The 25371-nt window shown below is 48.6% G+C and overlaps 2 protein-coding genes across 14 annotated transcripts in view; one reads left to right on the top strand and one right to left on the bottom strand.

Moving 5' to 3' along the window:
• The first annotated feature begins 2858 nt into the window (after positions 1 to 2858).
• LOC120947749 (uncharacterized) lies at positions 2859 to 9389 on the top strand. The gene is made up of 3 exons (XM_040363382.2): positions 2859 to 3819; positions 7358 to 7452; positions 7562 to 9389. The coding sequence occupies exons 2-3, from the start codon at positions 7395 to 7397 to the stop codon at positions 8521 to 8523; spliced, it is 1020 nt and encodes a 339-aa protein (XP_040219316.2). The 5' UTR covers positions 2859 to 3819; positions 7358 to 7394; the 3' UTR covers positions 8524 to 9389.
• Positions 9390 to 10620: 1231 nt separating this feature from the next.
• The window catches only part of LOC120947747 (trithorax group protein osa), a 131370-nt gene continuing 116619 nt past the window's right edge, over positions 10621 to 25371 (bottom strand). For 4 of the 13 annotated variants that reach the window (XM_049607705.1, XM_049607702.1, XM_049607704.1 and 1 more), the window contains 10 exons: positions 24734 to 24787; positions 23685 to 23885; positions 23252 to 23468; positions 22906 to 23169; positions 22290 to 22412; positions 21780 to 21957; positions 21132 to 21549; positions 20927 to 21026; positions 20613 to 20845; positions 10621 to 20278 (listed from right to left, as the gene is read on the bottom strand). In XM_049607705.1, the coding sequence (XP_049463662.1) occupies positions 16094 to 20278; positions 20613 to 20845; positions 20927 to 21026; positions 21132 to 21549; positions 21780 to 21957; positions 22290 to 22412; positions 22906 to 23169; positions 23252 to 23468; positions 23685 to 23885; positions 24734 to 24787 (5973 nt within the window). In that variant the 3' untranslated portion in view covers positions 10621 to 16093. The remainder of the gene's footprint in view (positions 20279 to 20612; positions 20846 to 20926; positions 21027 to 21131; positions 21550 to 21779; positions 21958 to 22289; positions 22413 to 22905; positions 23170 to 23251; positions 23469 to 23684; positions 23886 to 24733; positions 24788 to 25371) is intronic. The other 9 variants (XM_049607710.1, XM_049607709.1, XM_049607707.1 and 6 more) reach the window with 9 other exon arrangements.

Below are 25371 nucleotides of genomic sequence, written 5' to 3'. Positions count from 1 at the left end.
TTCTATTTGGAGTAACGTCCTACGCGGCCTATACAAGCTTTCGAGACTTAATTCATTACCACGTAGCCGGATAGTCAATCCTTGCTACGGGGGGACGGTCCAACTATTGAAACTATTCCATGAAACTATTACATCAGAAACCAAGTCCATGATCTTATATGCTGTGTCTTGATCTTTACTTGTTGCATTAGCCAGAGCCATAATCTGTTAGTATCTCAGCGATTTAGATGATCGTATCCCTTAATCCATCCAGGAAAGAAATCAGCTAAATTTGCTGTCTTGATGCTAGACGAATGTAATTCGGCACGTACTTTTGATCGCATCGTTGATCAACATAAATAAATAGCCATTTTTGCTAGTTACTTCTTGCCGCCATGCATCACATTGCAATTTCGCTTCCAGATTTGCAAGTAACTCCGAGTCGCTGCTGTGAAATAGTAGCAACGATTGCTCCAATTTCATTCCTATATCATAAGAATTGGGTCAGCAACGAAAGAGAACGTGATACAATTTCCTGATCCAAGATCACTATCATACTCTCGGGTGTACGTGATAAGATCCCCAAGGGAGATCCAACCAACCGCCAGAGCGGTGCGACGGATACACCGATAGTCTCCAATACGGTCTCTCTATTAACGCCGTGGTGGCGTTGAAGTAAGCATAATTGCAATGCTGCGCCGTGATCATAACAATCGAACAGCTCCTAAGTATGCCAGAAAGTACACAACATTTTGGGCAAATGTTACGAAACGCCTCTCCGCCCCATCATCATCATTATCATCAGCATCCCCGGCAGAGTAATCATTAATCAAGTGCTACTTCCCCTGAGATAAGCATTTATCGCGCGCGTATTATTGCACTACACCCTGCCGGGGGTAATGTGTTGTTTGCTTCCTCCCTTTATGTCCGAATGGTGTGCACCGGTTTGAAGTATGGACAGTGGAACTGTTCAAATGGGTGGCGCTTACGAGGCCCCGTACGGTGTAACGAACGCTTAAGAGATTTAGGGAATTAGGAATCGAATTGAAGTCAATCACACGCGCCACACACACACTATCAGTGTGGAACGTCCGTACATGTTTTCATGCACCAGTAGTGAACGGTGACCAGCCGGACGGCGGCACCGTTAGCGGCTCTGGCGCGACAATGCGCGCCGTGCGGATGCGCCACACGCCGCGGATTGCGCAATAGGATAAGCAGCAGCAACAGCAGCAGCAGCAGCCCTCATGTAATCATGTGCATCCCTTTGGCGCTAGTTTTCCGGCTGGACGGGGAAACGTTTGTTTGGTTGGTTGGTTGGTTTCTTTTTGTAGCTGCTGCTGTTGCTGTTGTTTGGTTTTCGCTTTTTTCGCACCTCGTTTGGTTGGGCACTCCGTTTGCGGGAGCTTTGCCGATAAGATTAGCAAAGCTACGACCATCCCGACCATAATGTCCGAGCGTTATTTTCTTATGATTGAAGATGCCGGAACCGTTTGCTTTTTCTCTCTTTTGTGGCTGGGGCAGAAGTACGTGGTAGAGTAGTCGTCTTACGAGGGCTTCAGTGTGTGTGTGTGTGTGTGTGTGCAAAATTTAACGATCAAACGAAACCGGGCGTTTGTTTGGAAATGGGGCTTCCTTTCGGGATGAATTTCACGCGTTTTTAAGAGGAAACGAATTTAAGTTATCTTATCGAGAGGATGCAGTGCCGTGCGTATGGGTGCAGTCGAAACAATCGAACCAACCCTTCTGCACGTACACAGCTAGATCGCGATCGCGATCGCGTGAAGCAAAACAAACAAAACGTACGGTGCTCGTGGACCCTCGAAGTCTACGCCCGGGAGCTTCAAACCAACCCCGGCAACGAATGCACAAAACAATCGAAAACAACAAAAAACAAAAACAAAAACCCCCTTTTTTCGCGGTTTTATGACGCCTTTCTTTGGTCTGCGGAAATGGTTCAGGATGGGGTGGGCACCCGCGGACTAAGGAAGTTCAAGTTTTGCCGGGCGCACACTTACCCGGTCAAATTTTGAATCGCAATGTGCGCTCGCCGATCTTTGTCGCAGTCCGGAACGGCTTAAAAGTCGGGATGCTCCGCTCTTCTGACACTTTGTTTTTTTTCTTTCTTGGGCTTTCTTGGTCAAATTGTGGTTTGTGTGTGTGTACTTGAAGAACTGTGATCGCACACTAGGCGATCATTTGCATGCGTTCGGCACGGTGAGGATCGTGTGGGACATATAGCCAACTCCTGGGGGATTTGAAGAAATAGCTTTTATGGTATATACATTTGAGGATGAGAATAAGTTAGGAGTATGAAACCTGAATGATTAATTCAATCTAAGAAATCGAATGATTGCTTAAAACACTCCAAAATGATCTCAATGTTCGCCCAACTATGAGCACAACCAAACCAAAGGCAACTTGATTAAGATCACCTAGAGAAGTACATAATCCAGTCTTGGCCATTTTCATACAATTCAACATGATTTTAAGTTAAATAATTCAGCGCAGTTCAGTTTCAACTATGAACATAAACTGGAATGCCTATCAGTCGTCCGTACTTAAATAGCATTGATTTGTTGGGCCTGTAAACATGTTGTTGAGAGGTATGCTCTTGAGTGTTAAGGACATTCTGGACGATTCGTGAAGATATCGTGACTGTGATAAATCCATCCTCTATGAAGGGAGTAATCCTCAGATTTCATTGGAATCTGCAGTTACGATGTAAGGATATTTGCCTGAGAAAAGCTGGATCGTTTCGTTTAGTAATTCGACGGACGATAATTGCATCAATTTAGCATCGGCAAAGGAGCACTTCAGCAGGGATTATATTCTCGTATGAAAATCATTTTTTTAGCAATAATTATGCACCCCAAACACTTCCACTTCCACGACCACCCAACCCCCCATAGTGCTGCTGGACGGTGGTGGAGTCATCGCTTTCGTTTTTTTCGGCAGCACGTGCCGCTCGGTGTGTGCCGAAGTGGTCACCCCACCCGGCCGGTGAAAGGAACTGAACGAACGAGCAAACCAACGAACGGGAAAAACTATCAACCAGACGAGGAGAGGAGAGGGGGTGAGGTTGCAAACTGTACTGGTTGGTGCGTGTGTTTGTGCGGGGAAAAGCCGAAGCAAAGCGAGAAGCAACCGGCAAGCATTGTGTAGTAGTTGCCAGCAGTGTGCCATTTCATTTCATCTCCCGTTTTTCACATCCAATCCAATGCGTAGTAAGCCTTGCGGAACCTTAGTAGAGAGAGAGAGGTGGTGGTGGTGGTGGAAAACGATCGAAGCAAAACAAAACCCGATGAGCGAAACCGGGCGAAGACAGCGGCGCACAGCTTGCTGTGGTTTGGTTTGGTTTTTTGTCTCGTCCTACTGCTGCTGCCGTTTTTTTTTTATCTTTTTCGCACGTCCAAGACGAACCGAAACGGGAGGAAGGCTTGTGCCGTTGGTTTGTGGGTGCATCTATAAAAATGCGCCCGATCGAAGTCGGAAGGCAGCATTAGCGATTTGTCGGTTCGATTGATAGGACGGTGGTGTGGTCTAGTACATCTCTCGGGTTGGTGCGTTTGCAGTTCGTTTGCAGTTTGCAGCTCGATGCCATTCGGTGCAGTTTGGTTGTTTCTGTAACGCGTGTTTTGTTTGCAATTCGCTCACTATATTACCGCTGTGCAGTTCGCTCGTTGCTCATAATTAACGCCGGAAGTGGTGCTACTACTACTACTGTGGGGTGGTTTGTGATTGATACAGATACCGAGAAAAGTGAACCAACGCGATTTGTTGTGCTGTTGTGTTTCGGTGCTGTTTGAACAACGTTTTCCTGGAGTAATTACATTTGTGGTATGTAGAGTTTAGTGTAAATCATGTTTTCGATTAATAGTTGGAACGTAGGGACGTTTCCTGTTGTAAAATAATGTTTAAAATGAAATATAACTTCCCCTGTTGCGTTGGAGGCAATTTTACGTCTTATTAGAAAATTCTAGTTTTAGCTGTTACTCGATGAAATAAGTTTATTTAAAGTGCTTTATGGTAATATTTTATTTGTATTCAAATTTTAAGTATTGGAATCATTCAACCGACATTAGATCATGCAAAAAGCTCATTTACGACTAAAGTAAAATTCTTTTTATTTAATTGCTAACTTTATCCATTTTGTTGGTATAATAAAACAATCAACTAAATTGCAATACATTGAAAACCGTTTGTTAGGGAAGAAGTAATTGTTTACAAATGGCAAATTTGTAACCCAAAATGCATTGCCACAAAGCAACGATCCATAATGCCGCAATTAGTTCTTCCATTTTGGCTGTATTGCGTGTGTGTTAAATCAACTTAATTGAGCACATTTTAAGTATTCAATTAAAAAAACGCTTCCTTCTTCCTCGTTCACAATAGATTTGAAGAAAAAAAATATATCATTTCTCAGTAACAGCTGTGTGTTAGCATGATCAGCTTTCATGCGATCGTTCCGGCTCTTTCCGGCTGTTTCGCACCACCCAAAAGGTGCGTTTTGTAACATAGTAATAACGGACCATTTTAGGGAAGGTGAATCATCATACATCGATCATCGGGTTGATCAGCATTACTGGATCCTCTTCCCCCCGATGGAGATCGGTAGCGATCGGTGATCGGCGGGGAGTGTTGTTGTGTAACCGTTTCGCTGCAAACCAACTAAACTCTCTTTCTGTTTCTCCTTCCCCACCTTGCATCTATTTTTTGCTTGTTGTTGTACCACCGGAACATGCATCATCAATCGCCAAAAAACAAAACACTGGCCGGCTTTTCACCGGTCACTAACGCTTTTCAACGCATTTCATGGCACGTCATAAATATCGGAATCGGTAGCAAAGCAAAACCAAAAAAAAAAAAAACTCATCGCAAAACGCAAGCCTGAGGAACTGAATTGGCACACACAAAAAAACCTTTGCCATTTGCGCTAAGGTAGTTAGTGGGGAAACGGCCGGAATTTGGCGCCCACACCGGTGACTTCCGACCGCTTTCCGGGGGTGCCGAAAAAAAAAACAAAATTAAGTGAAGGAGGCCTGTGCAATGTACACAGGTGAAAGTGCGAAAGTCCATTACACTCCGGACACTTGTTCCGGTGGCTCCTCTTCATAGGGACTTAACAATCATCTCTAACAACGGCCATGCACTGATTGGCATGAGCTGTTTGCTAGGTTTTTTGCCTTTAAAAGATGGTTTTGAAAGGTTCGTCGTTTGTTCGTTTTTAAATGATAAACAATGTATTGTACTTGTTTCATGGCACTTTACAGGGTTTTTCCTGGAGTTCTCATAGCTGTGGGACACTTTATTGACTCTTTCTTACGTGAAATTAACTTAATGTAATGGGAATTGGACTCTATTGCATCCTTGTTGGACAAATCCAATAGCAATTTCCAATGCCCTTGTCCAAAAAGGGTACCATAGAGACCAATTTCATCATATGAAGGTACAATTCCTATACGAAAGATTCAAGCAAGTGTCCCACAACTATGAGCACCCCTGGGAAACCCTGTAATGCGTTTAAAAAAGCTAAAACGTGCAATTCAAACGATCATTCGACAAGCGTATTAGTCAGTCGTTTTAAAATCACCGGAAAGGTGTGTTGTAAGGCAAGCAAAAACCGCCTCATACCAACTAACTGACGTCAAACTGTAACGCCTAATTTCTCCCGCTTTAGCACCTTGTTGTACCTTGCTTCGTGATGCTGGCCTTTTTTTATTGTTTTATTTCGCAAAGATTTCCATTTTCATGTCCCCCACTCCGTCCTACCGAATTGTCCGGATTGTCCAGGGCTACCCCATTTTTGGGCCGTCTGGACGCTGGTGGTAGATCAATCAAAGCTAATCGAACCAGTTCCACCCGATCGCCATATAGCGTCCGTGTCGATCGATAATAATGATATAATGTGTATTGTAACAATACTGTTATTTTTTTGTTTTTTGTTGCTTCTTTCGTCTTTTGATGTTTTATTACACTTTTCATTATGCAACCCTGGCCAAAAGTGGGCCCAAGATTAGAGCGCAGTTTTGGTGGTGTGGCGAGGTTTTGGGTGCAGTACTACACACGATCGGTGTTTAATTGATTCGATTTCACGGCCCACTAAGATCGATTATGCGGACGATTTAGTAGTAAAGCGGTTGGGCCGTAGGGTTTATTATGGCTGTAGGGAATAGTGAAGAGAGCCGCTTCGGAACGCGCTTCTTCAGTGGTTTATTCCACTTGTTTTTGTAGGCATTTGTCTCTTTGTGAGGACAAATAATAGCCAAAACAGCAAACAATATGCTTTCCACCACGCGGGAAAGTGTACACCGATAGACACGTTACAGGGGGAGCTTTCGATCTTTACCTAGCCACGTTGGGCACGTGTGATAAGTAACGGTAGAGCTTTAGTTTTTGCAATTACGGGTGAAAATCAGATTTATTGTTGCTCTGTTTCTCTCTCTCTCTCTCTCTCTTTCTCTCTCTCTCTTTCTCTCTCTCTCTCTCTCTCTCTCTCTCTCTCTCTCTCTCTCTTCTGTTTCAACACTAGTTGAGGCTTGGAATTGATCGTATGGTTTAAGCGTGTTTGTGCAATGAAGGGCTTAAATGTACTACAATGATCGTTCAAATTACTTTTAAAGGCAGTGTCTTTATTTACCATTTTTGTGTCATTTTTTGAATTATTAAAAAATGATTTAATTTAGAGCCGATTTTTGGACAAAATGTGTCAGTGGTAAAGGCAAAGATTACAAGGTTTTTCCAATAATTCTCATAGCTGTGAGGCACTTTGTTGGCTCCTTCTTACTTGAAATGAACATAATCTAATGCGAATTGGACTCTATAGCACCCTTGCTTGACAATTCCAGTAGGAAACCAAATTCCATGGAATGAAGTTCTCTTCCTGTAAGAAAAAGTCAAGGAAGTGTCCCACGACCATGAGAACCTTTGTAATCGTAGAAATTCAATTTAAATTGGTTTATCTTTCTGCAATTATTAATTTAGTAGCTTTAATTCATTTATTTCCTCAAAGTTTAAGCCAACATTCGGCACGGTGACACGGTGGACTGTCCGTGAAAACAAATACTGGTGTAATCATATTCATGCTTACAAAAAAAAAACCCATCAATCAATCATGATCTTACTCATGTAGTTGTAGCTATTAAATCATTCGCAAAATCGTGCCATAATTCCTTGCCTCTCCTTGTAAAATCCCCATCCCTCTTTCTCCACAAATCGTACACGAAAAAGCAAAAGTAACACCATTGCGCAACTTTCCGGACATGCATAAACGAACAGACACACACACACACGCGTACACGAACCACATTTTCGCCACCTTTGCCCGCCACCACCGTCGAGTAACGAGTTCCGTTTTCGGTTTGCATTTCACTTGCAGCTTCCGCAGAGACCGTAGCGTCGCGACTCCTAACGCCATGAAGTCCGTTAACGTCGCCCTCGCCGTTGGATTGGTGGTTTGCCTGATTGCTATCGGTATGGTATAGAGAATTCCGTGTGCATACACACACAAACAAAATCACATTTGCATTTACTTAATTTCCGCCACGTTTTTGTTTTTCTCTCTCCTCCTCGCCGCGGGTAGATGGCATCACGGCCCGTTCGACCGTCGACCGCAAGAAGGACTACGACTACGAGTACGAATCGGGCCTCTCGGGTGGCGGTGGCGGCGGCAGCAGCAGCAGCGGTAGCCACCTGTACGGTGGCAGCAGCTACTCACCGAAATCGGGCTACAGTGCCGGCAGTGGGCTCCGCTCGATCGCCCAGGGTTCCGCCGATCAGGCCAACTCGGCCGTCGCTAACCAGCATGCCGCAGCCAAGCAGGCTGCGTACGTGGCGCAGAACACGCTCGCCCAGGCGGCTTCCCAGGCGGCCGCCACGGCCCAGGCCGCCCTCGCCGGGAAGCACGTGCTGCTGCAGGGGCTGGAGCAGCAAAGCCTCGAGGCGCACCAGGCGCTCGATGCCGAGATCCAGCAGCTGCAGCAAGCGAAACGATCGGCCAAGGCGGCCCAGCACGCAGCCCAGCAGGCGCTCAACCACGTGCAGGTGCTCCAGTCCGCCCTGAACAATGCGCAGGTGGCGGCGGAACACGCACAGCAGAGCGCTAGCGAGGCGGCGGCCGAGCTCGCCTCCCAAACGCAGATGGTCGGTACGGCCAAGCAGCGCGTCGAGGCGCTGGAGGAGCAGCTGAATGCGGCCCGCGTCGACTTTGAGGCAACGCAGGAGGCGGCCCACAAGGCGGCCGCGTCGGCCCAGGAAGCGCAGAACAATGCGGCGGAAGCGGCAGCCCACGCCGCCATCCCGCTCGTGCACGTGGCCCAGTCGATCGATCACGGCAGCAGCCACACGCTGCAGGCCAAGATCGGTAAGGCCGGCCCGAGCACGAAATCGTTTGGCAAGCAGCACCAGCAGCAGCACCAGCAGCAGCAACACGAGCTTGCGTCGTCGGAGGATGAGATTAACAGTGGGGAGATTGAGGTGGCGGCCAACCACAACTATGGCGACTTTCAACCGTCCCAGCAGACGTTCAACTTTGCCGGATACTGAGCATGATCTTCCTGTCGCGCTCCTCCACATGCCCCCGTCACCCATGCCCGCCGCCAACCTCGTACAGCAAAGATCTATGTTTTAATAGAGCCCAACAGCAGCAGCAGAAGAAGAATAAGAAGAAGAGACGAAACATACACACAGCATAGGACAACACAAGGAGGGGAAAGAATGCGTACGACGTGTATTACGAAGAAGTAGCAGCAGTGTCCAAGATCAGTGTCAATGTGCGAGCGCCCGCGCGCAATCCAGCTGAAAGTGAAATCACATTCGAAGAGGGTGGGGGGGGGGGGACAACAACCGGAAACGGATGCCGTAATCCCGGAAGGTTTGAGCTTTCACGGTCTCTTACTCGTTCGCACTGTCCTCGTGATCGTGTGTGCTGGCCCAAAAGCCGGTTTGGTAAGTTTTTCCCGCCTCTTCACTCTCGATCGTTGCTGCTGCTGCTATCGATATTGTCCACAAGGCTGCGCAAGCTTCCCGGTGGACAATGCGGACACTCCCGGACAGAAGATGCGATCGCAAATTTTGTATTTATTTATGTAACTATATCTATAGCGGATCCGAGAGAGATAGAAAGAGAGAGAGAGAGAGAGAGAGAGAAAGGCGCCGTTGCAGAGACGCGTAACAGAATTAGTAGATTGTATATTGGTTGTGTTTTTTCTTCTTCTCTCCCTTCATTCCAATTTCCATTTCGTTCGCACTGTTATCATCATTACCATTCATTATTACTACTACTACTTCTACTACTACTACTACTACTACTACTTTTGTTGATATTGTTTTGTGTTTCCTGTTTTCTCTAAAAACTAAGATGATTGTGAAACGATTTAGTGAAATAAATGAATGAGCTAAGTAAGCAACAACTCAAATTCGGCTTGAAACGATCGTTTTTGAATTACGGACCCTTCGCCATTTTGTCCTGCCACCATGAGGCATTTTGCTCCACCAATCGCACGAAGGAAGTGCTATCAATTGCTTAACCTCTCCAATGCAACCACCGTGTGAAAGAAAGAGAAAACACTAAACATGGCTTCCTTAGATACTAATGAATGTCCGCCATGTTCCCTTTTTGGCACGGGCGCCATTGCGGTAGGTAGTTTCATATTCAACCAATCAGCGAACGTGCGAGAGTGAGTGAGAGAGAGAAAACGATGGTAGAGCAAAATGGGAGGTTACTACTAGCCGGGTACCTCCTTATCGGGATGTTCTCCTGGTATTACTTTTGGGGGTTTTCCAGCGCGTTTCAGCGCGAGAGGATCGCTTTCACCCACACACACACACATACACACACATGAGAGAATGAGTATCCTCCTATTGCTGATGCGCTCCTGTTACTTCAACAGCACTACAGCGGGTAAATTTCGGATTCCGATCGTGCGAGAAAGAGAGCACACAAACACATACACTAAAATGGCTTAGTGTATCCTCCTTTTGCGGATGCTCTCCTGTTACTTCAACAGCATTGCAGCTGGTAAATTTCGGGATCCGATCGTGCGAGAAAGAGAGCGCACACACACATACACAACTAAAATGGCTACTTCCCGCCAAATGTGTCCTCCTCGTGCGGCTGCTCTCCTGTTACGTTAAAACGGACAGCTCCTCCCGTCTGTCGCTTTCTGCCCGAAAGAGAGAGAGAGAGAGAGAGAGAGAGAGAGAGAGAGAGAGAGAGAGAGAAAATACGTTTTCGGTGCAGCTGTACCCGTGTACTGGAGATTGTTCCTCTTCGCTGTCTGCTCTCCTGGTTGAACGTAGCGAGCCACTCTGTGGTACTCTACAGGGTGGTTTTGCCGCGTCGACGGTGTCACCATAGCAACGAGTAGAGGAACCAAACGGCGTGACATGCTTTCTCTCTCTCTCTCTCCTTGCTAGTCTCAAGGATGCTTGATGATTTCGGATACGAGCGAAACAAAAACAAACAAAAAGAAAACACAGCAAATGTTTAAGTTTTTCATTTTTTCTCAATTTTTATTTTAATTAAAAAAACTAAGTGTATTTATACTTTTATGTATCAATAATAGTAATTACAAATATTTTCTCCTTTTCTTTTCCGTAATATACTTTGTTTTTTCTTCTTCTTCCTTTTTCTTCCTTTCATTCGCTGACCCACACACACACACAACAGTTCTCTTCTTCACGCATTGCGCCCTGCATGTATAGTGTGTGTGTGTATTAATATGCATGCATGTGTGTGTGTGTGTGCATCTTTAATAATTCCTTCTTTATCCAGTGTCGCACTCAACACGCTTGTTTTTGCCAGTTCTTCTTCTTCTTCGCGGGAATCACGGATATCTGTGTATGTGTGTGTGTGTGTGTGTGTATGTATGTGGGCATCTGCCAGTTTACTGCTGTTGTTTTTTTTTTGCTGTATTTTTTATTAGTTATATACTTGTGTCCTGCGGATGGAGAAAAGATTTTCCTCTTTGCTCTTCTCCACACACTACGCTTGACAGTGCACCCAACCCTCCCACCCTTCTACTACAAGCATTTCCCTTCTTCGGTTGTTATCAATTGTGTGTGTGTGTGTGTGTTTTTGCTTGTTTTCTACATACATATAAGGGGCAAACATCCACAATTCCCGGGGCGCTTTATCAATTTTCCCGCTTTGTTTCTGCTGCTTCTGCTGCTGCTGTTGCTACTTCTTCTTCTAGTGCACCGCGCGTATACTATTATACACATATTAGAGGACTTGTTAGGCGTAAAATTATTACAGCTGTTTTTCCCCCTCCCTCCTTTTCCCACCTTAACCATATCTGGGTGTGCTTGCTGCTGCTGCTGCTGCTGACACACACATCCATTCATTCTCGCCTGCCAGTTTTGGTGGCATTCGTTCATTCATTTCGTCCCATTCATTCGTCTGTTTTCACTCATCTCACCTTCCTACTATTTATCGTCCTTCTTCTTGCACGTGGAGTCGCCCACGCTCTATGTTATCGATTTTTGTTTCCCTATTCTTTTGCGCTTCACGGACACACACGCGCAGTCACACATTTTCTCTATTGTTCCTACAATTTGCAAAGGGGAACTTTTCTACATTTTCCTCCATTGTTTTTTTTTGTTTGCTCTTTCTTTCCTAGTTGTCGGTTCTACAATCATCACCAATCAAAGCGAAAGTACTACTAACACTACCACTTCCCTCTCCCTCCTCTTCCTTTTTAGTGTTTCTCTCTATGTGTGTGTGTGTGTGCGATTGTATGTTTTTTCTCCACTTTTGTTTGCTTCTGTTTTTCACTAGAATACTACTAAACCCACCCAAGTCCACAAGAGTACGCGTGTTTTTGTTTGTTTGTTTGTTTGTTTGTTGTGTGTGCACGTACTGTGTTTTCCTACTTTTATCTCTACTACACTTTGCTTTACCTATATAATAATAATAGTTATACACCGCTTGTCTGTATGTGCTTTTGTTTGTTTGTTGTTGTTGTTGTAGGATCTCTGCTTTGATCCTTCTTTTTGTAATAAATATTTGCAACTTATGTTTCTCTCTCGCTGTCTCTCTCTCTCTCTCTCTCAAACGCTCCCCCGCGTGTGCCCACAGATTCACATACGCTCCGAAATTCACTCCAATGCACAACACACCAACACACACACACACACACACACACACATCCGCCCTGTGTGTGTGCGTGCTGCTCTCCTATGCATGCGCCTAAAGGGATTACATTTTTAAAAGACACAAAGCGATTTTAACTTCATTTAGTGCACACCACACTCTTTCCGCGTGGTTTTTTTGTGTGTGTTTTCATTACAACTTATTTGTGTACAGCTTTGTTTTCTTTTGTTTTTGTTTTTTTTTGCATCCTGTTTTTTGTGTCTCCAATACCAATCGTACGTACAACACTTGCACGTTCGTTTCATATTTCCCCCCTCCCGCTATAACTAACCTACAAGGGTAATTAAATTATCGTTCTTAAACTAATCATCTTAGCACAAGCACTCACTTTACTATTTCACATATACAAACACGACGATCCGATACGATCATGCGCCCTCAACACACAAGACATAGAGCATACGGGCACAGAGACAGGCAGGCAGGGGGTGGAGGAGAATTGTCCAAATAAATCTGCAAAAACCACTCCATACTATCCGTCAAGCGCATGTTGATGACAAACCCACCCCACCCACCACGTGGTTCTTCTTCTACTACATCACCCATTTTGCAGTTTTAATAAAGCTTCCTGTGCGTGTGCGCGTGCGCGTGTGTGTGTTTATCGAATGTGTGTCCTGCTTCTTGAATCCTTCTCGCTTCTCGGCCCGTTACTTCCCTAGAGTTCGATGCTTCAACACACAACTTCTTTTAGCGTTTCTTGGTTTTCCTCGTTATGAAGCAAATATTGTTTTTATCCTCACAAATCTAGCACACAACAACAACAAACAGCACATTTGCTTTACGAGTGATTAACGCAACGTAAGCGAACATTTACAGTACAGACAGACAGCGCCGACCCCGACCAAGCACAATAGCAATGAAAGGAAAGTAAACCATAGTGTCTGTGTGTGTGTGTGTGTGTACACATACATACACCACAATGCACGTGCATACACACCACAGCGACGGGGACAACTTCTCCTCCTCATTTCCGGTTTTAAAAAGGGGGGTTCTAACAAAATCACAGTGAGTGTGTGTGTGTGGTAAAAAAAAGCATGATCGTTGCTACTCAGCCTTCTGTACAGAGCACAAACCGCACGCCACAGAATGACCAACGAATAATGTTAAACATTGCAGAGATTCTTTTCCATACAAACGGGCTTAAACAGGAGTGGAGCCGGGGCTGATCATCATAAGCACCACCACCCACGAGACACGATCTCTATTGGAGTATCACATCCTGCTCCAAGACGACAGCCGAACGCGCAAGAACGCACTGTTTTGGAGGGAGGATTTGCTCACACCAACGCTCCTCTCATCGCCGAAAGCCCACCACAAGCGATCGGAAACAGAGAGCGAGAGAGAAAGAGAGAGCCAGGGTGTGTTGTGTGCCTGTTATCCCTGTCCCCACCTCCTTACACACAGCACGGGAATGTTGCGTTGCGTGTCTTTTCGCCTACTCTATACTCACTCTCTACTACCTGCTATTACTTTGCTAGAGTACACTACCCTACCTTTACTACTACTACTACTAGTGCACTACAGTGCCTTTAATCATCAAAAGCTCAACGATGCGCTGTCCTGCTTTTTATTCCTGGTTTTCCCTCTTGCACGCGCGCACACACACGCTCATACCTAAATAATGCTTTTACTGCTTATTATCCATATATGTACATCATACACACGGCACGCACCTATCCCGTTCTTAAGCGTTATACACAATTACTAATTACTTTACTATACAATATCTCATCGGGCGCAATACAGAGCACACGCACACATACACACACGCACGCACGCACACACAATCGTGTTGTTGTGTTGTTGTTTTCCTACACTTTCCCCGCATTTTGTTGTAAAACTGGATCAACTATGTAGTACTACACTGCGCTGCGTTGTAACACATTTCGATTAATCTATGCTGCCCCAATTCGCTCCTGTTCTCGGACCTTCTACACATCCCAACACACATACACGTCACATTTACGCTATCTTCTGCTTATTTGTTAGCTTAACTATTTACACAAAATCCCTTCTTTTGTTTGTCATAGCAAAGGGAGGAGCGCCTTTGGAAGAGTTCCTTCTTTCCCACACTCTCTCTCTCTCTCTCGTATAATTGGGGCGCGCATGGGAGACAACAAGATGCACACAGACACACACACACACACACCATGCGCACTGTCTGTTTTTTTTTGCTTTGTAAGTGAGAGTATATTTTGCTTACATTTTCTTCTATTTTCACTATATAATTTCAGCAGCAGCGGGGAGTGTTTTTTCAATAAAGAAAGAGCTCACATCATGCTCTACACGCACACACACACACCACTTCTACTCGTCCTTTCCATTTACATTTACAGGTATCTAACTCGATTGTTAAAGAGTCAAGATACTGCTGACTGCTGCTACTGCTGACTTCTGTACAAACTAAAAACCCTGCATTCGGTGTAGACTTTACGCACGACGTGTGTTTGTGTAATTGTTGTAGCGTAATACTTTCTCCCGCTCTCTCTCCCTCTCTCTCTTAGCAAGCACAAAGTAATTGTGTTCTATTCTTTCTCCCATTTGTGGGGTTCTATTGTTGTACCGCACTTTTCAGCTAGCGGTAAAAATGGGCATTAAAACCAAAGAAGACCTAAAATGGGAACGCAACATTCGTCCTGATCTGATCTGATCGTCGACGATCTTCGAAACAATCGTTATTTCTTCCTATACAAGCTACGCGCTGTTACGGCTGCTGCTGCTGCTGCAGCTGTATTTGTCATGTGTTTTAAAAGTTGTTGCTATACACCTCACTGCTCTTGCCACTGCTGCTGCATTAATCCATTCGACCCTTTCGTTTATTTTGACTGTACAATGCATAATAAAAAAAACCGGTATTTCAGAGAGAGAGAAATATAAGAAAAAACACACACACAGTTTGATCTAAAGGCAATGTAACACGCACGCAATAATCGTATCTAAAAGACAGATTTTGCACATTGCACGAAAGAAACACAACGAAAGCGTGTTAGTTGTCCACTTGTGGACAAATACAGAACACAACACCAACACCAATACCAACAAATGCACTCGGGGGGGTTGGCATACATACACAGGCAAGTTCCACCAGTGTCCTTCGCGAGAAGGCCCCGCGCGGGGTGTTTCGTTAAATTCACCACAAAATGCAGTCCAAATTACTTGTTTGTTAATTTACATTGCTCGTACACACTCGCTCGCGTGTTCTCGAATGTGTATCGAGCTGTGGTGCGTGTGTGCGTTTGTGTGTGTGTGTGTGTGTGTGTGTGTCCGGGCGAGTGTTACAGTGCCTAATAGTTGGATACTGTGTTGTGTTGTGGCTGTTTTAAAATCTAACTCCCCTCCTGCCCACCGCCCCCCCTACACCTGCATTTTACAACTGTAGCTACCAATGAAAGTATCCCCCTGCTACCGACCCCGTTTAACCTGCGCCCCCAGGTGTGTGTGTGTTTTGTATTAATTCTGCTCTTCCATTTTCCTCTTTCACTTTCCTCTCTACACACGCGATTTCAGTTTGTTTTTCTTCCTTTTGTTGTTGTTGTTGTATGTGTTTGTTTCGTTTTCATGTTTTCATGTTCTCTAATACAGCCGCCGCCTCTACTATTATGCTACCCGCAAATTTTAAACCTTTTTCTGTACGAGTTTTTATGTGTTTTGCTTGTGTTTTGCTCATATCCAATGATTCTTCCCTTCATACATCGCCACGCGTGCGTGTGTGTGTGTTCCATTTCATTTTGCTAAATATATATTCCTATAAATATATATATTCATATATGTGTTTGTGTGTGTGTTTGTTTGTGTAACTATAAATAACTTTTTGTGTCAGTGTGTGTGTGTATATATATAAACTTCGATATACATGACGATAACAGCCGTACGTGTACCACCGTTAACCGTCCACATGCATTACAGCTTCTGCTGGTGTAGCACTACTATCGAGCTTCAGTAAGATACATTCCGCTTCCACTACGACGAGGCGGTTATCGGATGTTGCGAAGACGGAGCCACACTGGCGGCAGGGGAGGTTGCTGCTGCTGCTGCTGTAACGGCTGACGGACTCGTGGGAACGGTATTACCACTACTACTACTACTGCTGCTGCTGCTGCTGCTGTTACTACTGCTACTGTTACTGCAGTTACTGTTGGAGGTGTTGTTTGTGGCTGCTGAACCCGTGCTAGGGTTTACCACCTCCGTACCGATGCCTGCGGGCGACGAAGTGCCCATGTTTGCCATCGATGATGCACCATGTTCGGCAGGCGTGGTCGGCGACGATGCACCGGATTCCTCGTAGCTCGGTCCGGCTGGGGAGGAGGCATTGGCGGAGGCAGCTTTACTGTCAGCGCTTTCGTTAGCGGCAATGGTGGCCGAAGGCGTCGACGGCGTAGCAAACTCGTCCGATGCCGCCTGACCATTCGTTGCAGCTGTCACCGCATTACTGGCGGCGCCGTTCGGCGTGGACGCGCTGCTGTTGCTTGCATGCGTCGCACTCGGAGAGGAAGGACCGCCGGCAATGCTGCCACCGTTCGTGGACATGCTGGAGGCAGATAGCAGAGCCTTTGCATCCGTCGCTCCACCTTTCGCTTCCATCACGGACGAAGCGGTGGAGTTTGCAGCCGATGCTGCTGCTGCTGCTCCAGTAGAAGACGAGTTGCTGGCGGTGAATGCTTTGCCGCCCGATTCGATCTCCATCGTCGTGAGCGGACCCGTCCCCCGGGAGCACTGGTACAGCACGCGGGAAATGATGAGTGCCACCTGCTGGTCCAGTATGTGGCTCATCACCAGCCCCAGCAGCCGTTGCTCCTGCTGCATGAACAGCGGCCGGTTGTCCGGATGCTTCGCTAGGTGGAGCAGCGTACCGGCAGCCCTCCGCAGCATGTCCAGGCTGGTGCCCATCGAGTCCGGGTTGTCGCGCAGGAAGTTGATGCCGTGCTGGTTGGCAACGCCCAGCGCCGACTGTTCCGCCTGCTCGATGAACGCCACGAGATAGGACACGCACGGTGACTGTAGCGCCACCGTTCGTGCCATCGAGCTGTCCGCCGCCGCCAGATAGTGCAGCAGGTTCACCGAAAACTCGCGCAGCACCTGGTCCTCGTTCTTGCACAGGTGGCGCGTCAGCACCGAGCACAGCTTTTCCAGCCGCGAGAAGGGCGGCGTCGCGATGACCAGATCCACGTTCGCATCCGTCACGCACAGCTTGCAGAGGGCTTCGAGGGCGAGCCGCTGGGGCGACAGGGCCGCATTCGGACCGAGCGTCGGGAACGGATCCTGCCCGTGGGCCGATGGGCACACCGCCCAGTGCAGCAGCCCGTCCAGAATCGGGCGCGAGATCGGTTCGTCGAAGCGCGACAGGTCGAGCTGGCCGGAGATGTTGGCCGTCGCCACCAGCATGTTCTCCCGGATCTGCACCAAAAAGTCCCACCACCATTCGTGCTCGCCCTGCAGGCTGCTGCACGAGTCGGAGAAGTCGGCATCCTCCTCGCGGTCGTAGTTGCGCGTCTTCTTCGTGCGCAGCGGGTGCTCGTGGTTGAGCAGCAGCAGCTTGCCCAGTATCGCCAGAAAGCGGGACGATTTCGAGAACTCCGTCTCGTTGTTCGGCAGGAAGGTGAGATTGCGCAGGATGTTCGATATGGCGACGCAGCGCCGCGCAAGCGCATCCTGACCCTCGGTCACCAGGTACAGGCTCGCCTCGTCCCGCGTGTAGCACTCGTCCTCGTAATCGCTCATCCGGCGCCGCTTCAGCACACGCGCCGGATCACGTACCGTTTCCGCAATGTCGAACGCTTTCGTCGCTACCTCCGCCGACGTCGTGGTCGCACTGTCCTCCTCCTTCTGCTGCTCCCCTGCTGCTGCTGCCTCTTCATCGACATCCATCTTTTCTTCGGAGGATTTTAAAGCAGCTGACGGGGACGGTGGCGGCTGATTTGCTTCCACCTTCGGCAGCTTCTTCTGTTCGGGGTCGGGCGTGGTCGACGTTCGAGACTCGCTGCCGTCCCGGTGATCCTTCGCTCCCGCTTCCTGCGGCCCGTTCGACAGCGTCGAGGACTTTTCCAGCTCCATGTCGATCTCCCGACAGTCCGCATCCATCGGCGACGGGGCCGGTGCGGTGCCGCCCTTTGTGCCGGCGGCAGTCGTTTTGTCGCCCGTCTCGCTCGCTTCCTTCTCCTCTGCTGCCTTCTCTTTCTTCACTATACAGTTCTTAACTACTTTGTCCACCAGGCCGCTATCACTCTTCTCCTTCGCTTGCCCCTCCTCCTCCTCGCCACTCTCGCCATTCATCAGCCGGGCGATGTGGTGATCTTTGCGCGTGCGTAACGTCGGCGTAGCGGCCGGCGACAGATGCGGGTCCTCTTTCCTTCGCTTCGGCGGCGAGAGCAGCTCCTCCTCTTCCTCCACCTCCATCGACGTGGGCGGCGCTTCGTCGGACGTGTTTTTCACCGTCGCTGTCGTAGCCGCAGCGGCGGCACTATTCTCGACCGCGGCGTTCTCCTGCTGCGGCTCTTCGCGCTCGTTTTTACTTGTACACTTTACACTGTTGTTGTTGTTGTTGTTATTGCTGCTGCAATTGTTATTATTGTTGGCCGCCGCTATCCGCTTGCCGTTCCGACCACCGTTCGCCTTGGCGGCCTCGGCGTACTTGGCGCTGGTTTTGATGTACTTCGCAAATGGAATGTTCACAAACTCGGCCCGGAACGTATCCATGATGTAGTCGTGCGGGTCCGGATCGGTGTGGCCGGCCGTCCACGGGTCGCCCCCGACCTCGGTGTCGCGCTGGTACTGGTAGTCGGACGCCCGGTCCCAGTCGCGCCGGTGGTCGAGCACAAACACGTCGTCCTCCGCCGGATGGATCTTCACCGGGCGGCCCTTGCGCGACGTCATCGTGTAGTTCGTGGTCGACGTCAGTATCAGGGTGCGCTCCTCCGGGTTCGGTGGGTTCTTGACCGCGCCCAGGTCGAGCTCCACGCTCGAGTCGCACCGTTTGATGTTGCGTCGCGCATAGCACTGGGCGCTTCTTCGCCTGTCTATCGTCGCGCCGGTGCCGTTGCTGGCCGCTTTACTATCACCACCATCGCGCGTTCCGTTATGGTGCAACGACGCATCACCCCCCTCTGGTAAACCATTCTCGAGCTTCTCCTTCTTAATCATGGTGGTGGTGGTGGTCGTCGTCATCGTCGTTGTCATCATCGGTGACGCTGGCTCTAGCTTGATGGTCGTTTCGGTAGTGGTAGTGGTTACGGCGATCGACGACGATCTATTCCTACCCGTCGCCTCTTCCTCCCTTTGCGCCTCCTCGCCTTCCTCATCGATATCTCGCATCTGGTCGAGCAGAGCGGCCCGATCGGAGCCCTCCACGCTGAACCGATTGGTTGTGCCCTCCCGCTTGCCACTCTCGAACATGTCGCACAAGCTCTTCTGGAAGTGATCGAGCAGCAGATTCAGCAGCCCCGGCAGATGCGCTAGGCCAAAGTAAGCCACGGAGGAGTCATCGAACAGCAGGATGTTCAGCACGTCCAGTGCCCAGGTACTCTCCACCAGCAGCCCCGACCGAAGGGCCATGAATATCCGCCACGCATCGGTCTGCCCGATGTCCAGCTTCGTGATGCGCTTTCTCCGGTACAGTACGGGCGTGGTCGCCTCCACACTGTCCGACGGGAACACGATGTCCCGCTTCTGCTGGACACCGCCGCTGCCGGCGGGCGGGAAGTTCGGACCGGCCTGTTGCACCTGGCCACCGCCGCCCTGCACCGTTGGCTGCGTTTTGACGGCAACCGCGGGCGAAGCGTTCGGGACTGGCGTTGCTCCTGGCGTGCCGGCGGCACTGCCAACACTGCCAGCCACGGAAGGAACACCGCTACCGGGCACTACTACGCCGCCGCCGGGGGAGGGAACGACGGGCGGACCGCCACTGACGGGCACGACCGGTCCACCGGCGGCTCCTGGCGCCGCTCCTGGCGGACCACCGACAACGCCCGGCGGTTGCGGAGGTGTGTTGATGCTAGCCGGTGGCATTCCCGGCATCGTGCCGGGCGGCGCCGGAACACCCGGACCACCGGCCCCTGCCATCGGAGGGTACGGTTTGCCACCGCGCATTGGTGGCCGGATCGGTGAGTTCTGTGACGTCGGTGGCATCTGGTTCCAGGGCTGCTGCTGTCCCTGAAGACAAACAAAAAATGCGGTTAAATCAATTGTCGAAATATAGGGTTTTCCAGGTGCTCTCATAGCTTTGGGACACTTTATTCACTCTTTCTTGCGAGAAAAGAACTTAATGTAATGGGAATTGGACTCGATAGCACCCTTGTTGGACAAATCCAATAGGAATTTTCAGGAAGCCTGCCACATAGGATGCCATAGATTCCAATTACCATCACATCAAGTTCAATTCCTAACAAGAAAGAGTCTAGGAAGTGTCCCACAATTATGAGAACCCCTTGAAAATTCTGTAACGAGTAACTTCAGGTAAACAATCAAGTTAAATCAAGCTACACACCTGCTGATGCGTCGGATATGGTGGCTGTTGCTGGCTGGGAGGGTAACGATTCACATCCGCGGTCGCTCCCCACTGACCGGGAGCACCGGGCGGACCACCGGGCGGGACACCAGCACCGGGCGGACCGGGCGGACCGCTCGGCCGGGGACCATTGTGCGCCCACTGCTGCTGGGGGCTCTGCGGAGGATACTGACCACGGTATTGTCCACCAGGACCTGCCTGCCATCCACCTGCTGTAGAGAATAGTGCAAAAAAAGCAAAACCCCAGTTATTCATCCGCTATGTTGCGTTGATTGGACGACGATGATACTTACGATACATCTGAGGCCGCTGCTGGTAGGGAGGATAGGGCTGTTGGCTCTTTTCGAAATCCGGATGGCGCCGGGGCTGGTTGGGCTGTGGGTAGGGAAGAGCCTTAAAAACATATTCACGCGATAAATATCAGAGCGAACAACGGAACAAAACAGCGGGAAGCGGAATGTGATAAGCGGAAAACTATGAAAATCGGGCAATAGGTACCTGTTCCTGCTGCTGTCGGTAGTAGTCGGCGGCCGACTGTGGCACGCCTGGCTGACCGACCGGTGCCGGATAGCCTCCGCCCGGTGCACCCGGCTGGCCCTGGGCGCCCGGTTGCTGCTGCGGAGGCGGCGCTTGCTGCGGTTGCTGCTGCTGCTGCTGTTGCTGCTGCTGTTGAGATGGTGGTCCTCCTCCCGGCGGCACCTGCCCTTGGGCGGCACCACCCGTTTGGCCCGGAATCGGAGGCGTACCAGCGGGCGGAACGCCGGGGGCCGCACTGACCACTGGCTGCTGCTGCGGCGGGTACGCTCGTTGCTGCGGTGGCGGCGGGTAGGGTGAGCTGCCGTAGCCCCGGTACGGATCGGCTGCCGATGGCGGTCCGGGGGCCGCCGACGATGGTGGTGTGCCTCTGTAGAGAGATCTGTCATTAGGTTAAACGCATTTGTTTTTATTCATTTGCTTTGAAAACTTTCACGTAGACACACACGACACGACGATTACGAACATTGAGGGTTGTGTTAGCACACGAGAGGGGAGGTTCCTTATCGCAGCACATCTGCGATACGGTATTCCTTACTACTAAGGGTGAGGTGGTTACGACGGATAGACAAAGTTACACAAACACGTTAATAAAAGGTCAATATTCCTTACCCTTCTCCGGCTTCCGGTGGTGCGTACGGTGGGTACAGCGGCCGATTCGTTGGAGGATACTGTCCCTGCTGGCCGGGCGGCGGTGGATACTGGCCGGGCGGTGTGCCCGCCCCCGGTCCGTACTGATCTGGGGCACCGTACTGCCCGTAACCACCCGGCTGTCCCTGGTAAGGAGCACCTACGGGTATGCGATTAAGCAAAAAGCAAAAGTCAATAAACGTACATTGAGAGACGCGCTACGAGTAACCAAAATCCTAATGAATGAGTTTGGTGCACACCAAACACCCAAACTGTTAAGGTTGTGAGGCTTATTTTACATTACATATTACGCACTAGATTGTTTTTTTTACAAAACACATTGTTTATGTTAGTATTGCTTTTCGCGGGAAGGACACACGAATGATGAAGGGAAGTTGTAAGGATAGGGGGGGTGGTATAGTTAGTGAGGGTAAGAGGGTGCAATGGAAAATTGGGCAAAGAACGTCCGATGCAAAGAATGTGTGCCATTACCTTGGGGACGTGAAACCGGTGGATAGGGAGCGCCCTGCTGATACGGGGGACGCTGTGGACCCACGGGATCATCAAAGGGATTGCTCACGCTAATGTTATCGCCAGAGGCAGGCGGTGCTGAACCTATACGATGTTAGAAAGAGGATAAACAGAGAGAGAGAGAGAGAGACGCAATGATGGGAGAGGAACAGAGATGAATAACACGCATGTACATGAACCGGAACCGGAACGTTACACAATTACAACACACACACACAAACAAGATGCCGTATCTATTTGGAGGTGGCGAGGAAGAACAGATTTTTGACGGGACAGGGAGATATGAGTGAGAAAAATACCTATATACATATACAACTGGGTGGTGAATGGAATAATATGGTGCTACTTATACACTTTATGTACAAAGAAATACGAGAAAATGGGCTCTTCGCTTTCTATTAACTGTAATTCCTTTCCAAAAGGTTCCAAAGTCTTTGTGAACACGTGTGCAACTAACAAGTGCACGTTAACCTTCACCTTATGAATGTCTGTACCTAAACTAATATATGTCCACGCCCTTCCAAATAAACACACATGTATGGATTCTAATGACCGGCTGAGAACTAAAAACACCTACCTAGATGAGGAGACTGGGTGCCACTTTGCTGCGAGGGTGGCCTCTGCTGCGGCTGTGGCGGCTGTTGCTGTCCCGGGCCCGCTGGGGCACCGGGCGTCGGTGGACCACCCGGTGGGCCACCGGCAGCACCCTGCTGCTGCTGCTGCTGCACATAGTCCGGCGTGGAGCCGGGCGGATAGCCACTGCCCGGGTACGGTCCGTAGCCATCCATCGAGGCACTACTGCTGCCGGGCGCTGGGAACGAATCTTGCGAATTCGATGATCCTAAAAAAAAGGAATGCACAGAGCGGATGTGGCGCATTAGTTGACGCAAGCAACCCAAACACAGCATTATCATCGTACTTACCCGGCGATGGAACGGAGGTCGTTTTGGCAGACTTTTTCTTCGAACCGGCTTCGACCTGCGCAATGATCGGGCCCGGATCGATACCGCCACGGTCGAACTTGCACTCAAACGGCAGCAGATTCTTGGTGTAGTGCTTGCGCAGCGTGTAGGCGGCACTGCTGCTCGCCCCAATCCCGAGCATGCCGGCGATGTCCTTCCACGTTTTGCTCTTGGTAACCTTCAGTGATTTGGGCGGCAAAAAAGGTGGCGCGAGGGAGGGTGAGGGTGAAGGAGAAAGGTGGGAAAGAGAAAAGAAAAGAAAAAAAACACGCAGACGCCCGCGTTGTACGCTCAACCATTCTCGAGTAAGCTTCTGATGCCTCAACGGTTAGAGTGGGAGGGTAGGGTTAGCTTGTTGGGGGATCGGACAGGTCAGGACAGCTTAGCAACTCACCTTACACACCTCAACAAACCCGCCGCGCTCCTGCACGTACACGTACAGCTTGTACAGATCCAACGGTGTCTTCGAGATCGTCGGGCAGGCCGTGATCGGGGTCCTTCGCTCGTCCATGTACGCCAGCAGCTTGTCCAGAAACACGCGCCGGTCCGGCTTGTCGTCCATCTCGTACAGCTTGTTCAAGCTGTCCGATTTCTGCTGAATTTATGGATGGAAGGGTGGATATATGCAAAAAAAAGACGAATGTTGAAAAATTAGCCAACGTGTTTGGACATTCGAAAGGGCAAACTATAGTGGAATTAAAAGCAAAGAAAAACCGTAAACACCTGGTGCTATGAAAAATGAAAAATAAAAATAAAATAATCAACCAACTCATGAACCGCGAAAGTAGGAGAAAACCATCGTCAATTAGTATGAGGTTAAAATATAATTTAAATTGAGATTAGGTAGGTTAGGTAGAAGTCAGATGAGCGATTTAAATAAATAAATTAGCCAAACAGGAAAGGATAAATAAAACAAATCAACCCCAAAACCAAACGATTGTTGCAGCGACTTGGCTGCCCGTATTTTTCAACGCGATTGAACGGTATTTTTTTCTGAGAAGAACCCCGGACCAGATTGGATTTAGTGGTTGTCGCTTTTCGTTAAGCTTGTGCAGGAATCCAATATTTAATAAAAACCGAATAAAACAAATAAATGGAAAATGGTAATTCATTTCGCAACCGACATGCCAAACAATTGAAATGTTGGTTAATTGGTTAGTGTTTCCCTGCGCGCTTGCTGTATATGTATTGGACATTGGCGTAATTGTTATAAATGAAAATGTAACAATATTAGATCAGATGCTAACACTATCACCGTGCACATTCAAACCCAAAAAGGGAATGCAAAATAAAAATCGTAAGTAAAAAATTAAACAACAAGCAGCACATGTTGTTGTTGTTGTTCGTGCATTCATGCAATAATAGTAAAAACAAAAAGAAAAACAAAACCAATATAAAACGAATTCGGTATCGGTTGCAAGGAAAACAGGAAACGATATTAACCTTAGTGGATCTAAAAGGTGTCTCCGGCGTCGGAGGAACGTGACTGTTAAATACCTGCGAATTAGAAGGATAAAAGAAAACGATCGTACGAGTTCAGTAAGTGCTGCCAAAAGGAGTAACAATTGGTAACAATTGGTGTGTGCGGGGAGAGGCATTTGCTTTTGATTTGCTTTTGTTTTTGGTTGATGAACAACTCATCGAAAGAAACAGTTTGTCGGATTGGTTCGTAGTTTTACATTCCAATTGCACACGGATTGCAGTAATAATAGTAGCAGCGGGAATGGACACGGGGTGGAGGGAGGTTTTGTTGTGACGAAAGGGCACTATTAGCAACTACAAATCCAATAGATAGTTCATCCGTGGTGTACGTATTGAGTGGAGGGGTGTGGTGTTTGATGATGTAGTTGTTTTCTGAACTAAACCATAACAAAGCATAGCACGCAGCATAATCAACTCAGCAGATAAACGGCAGCAGGAGCAGCTACAGGCAGACGGGCAGCACAACACAACGCAACACAAATGAAATTGGAGAAAACGCAAAAACAACAAAAAGGGAACAATGTGGTTGAATTTACAGACAAAGCAAATATCACCACACGCACACACACGTACATACAAACAATAGAATCAAATAATCA

The sequence above is a fragment of the Anopheles coluzzii genome, chromosome 2 (assembly GCF_943734685.1).
Source record: "Anopheles coluzzii chromosome 2, AcolN3, whole genome shotgun sequence".
Classification (NCBI taxonomy): domain Eukaryota; kingdom Metazoa; phylum Arthropoda; class Insecta; order Diptera; family Culicidae; genus Anopheles; species Anopheles coluzzii.
Note: the sequence above shows the minus strand (reverse complement) of the source record. Positions and strands in the feature narration are given on the sequence as shown.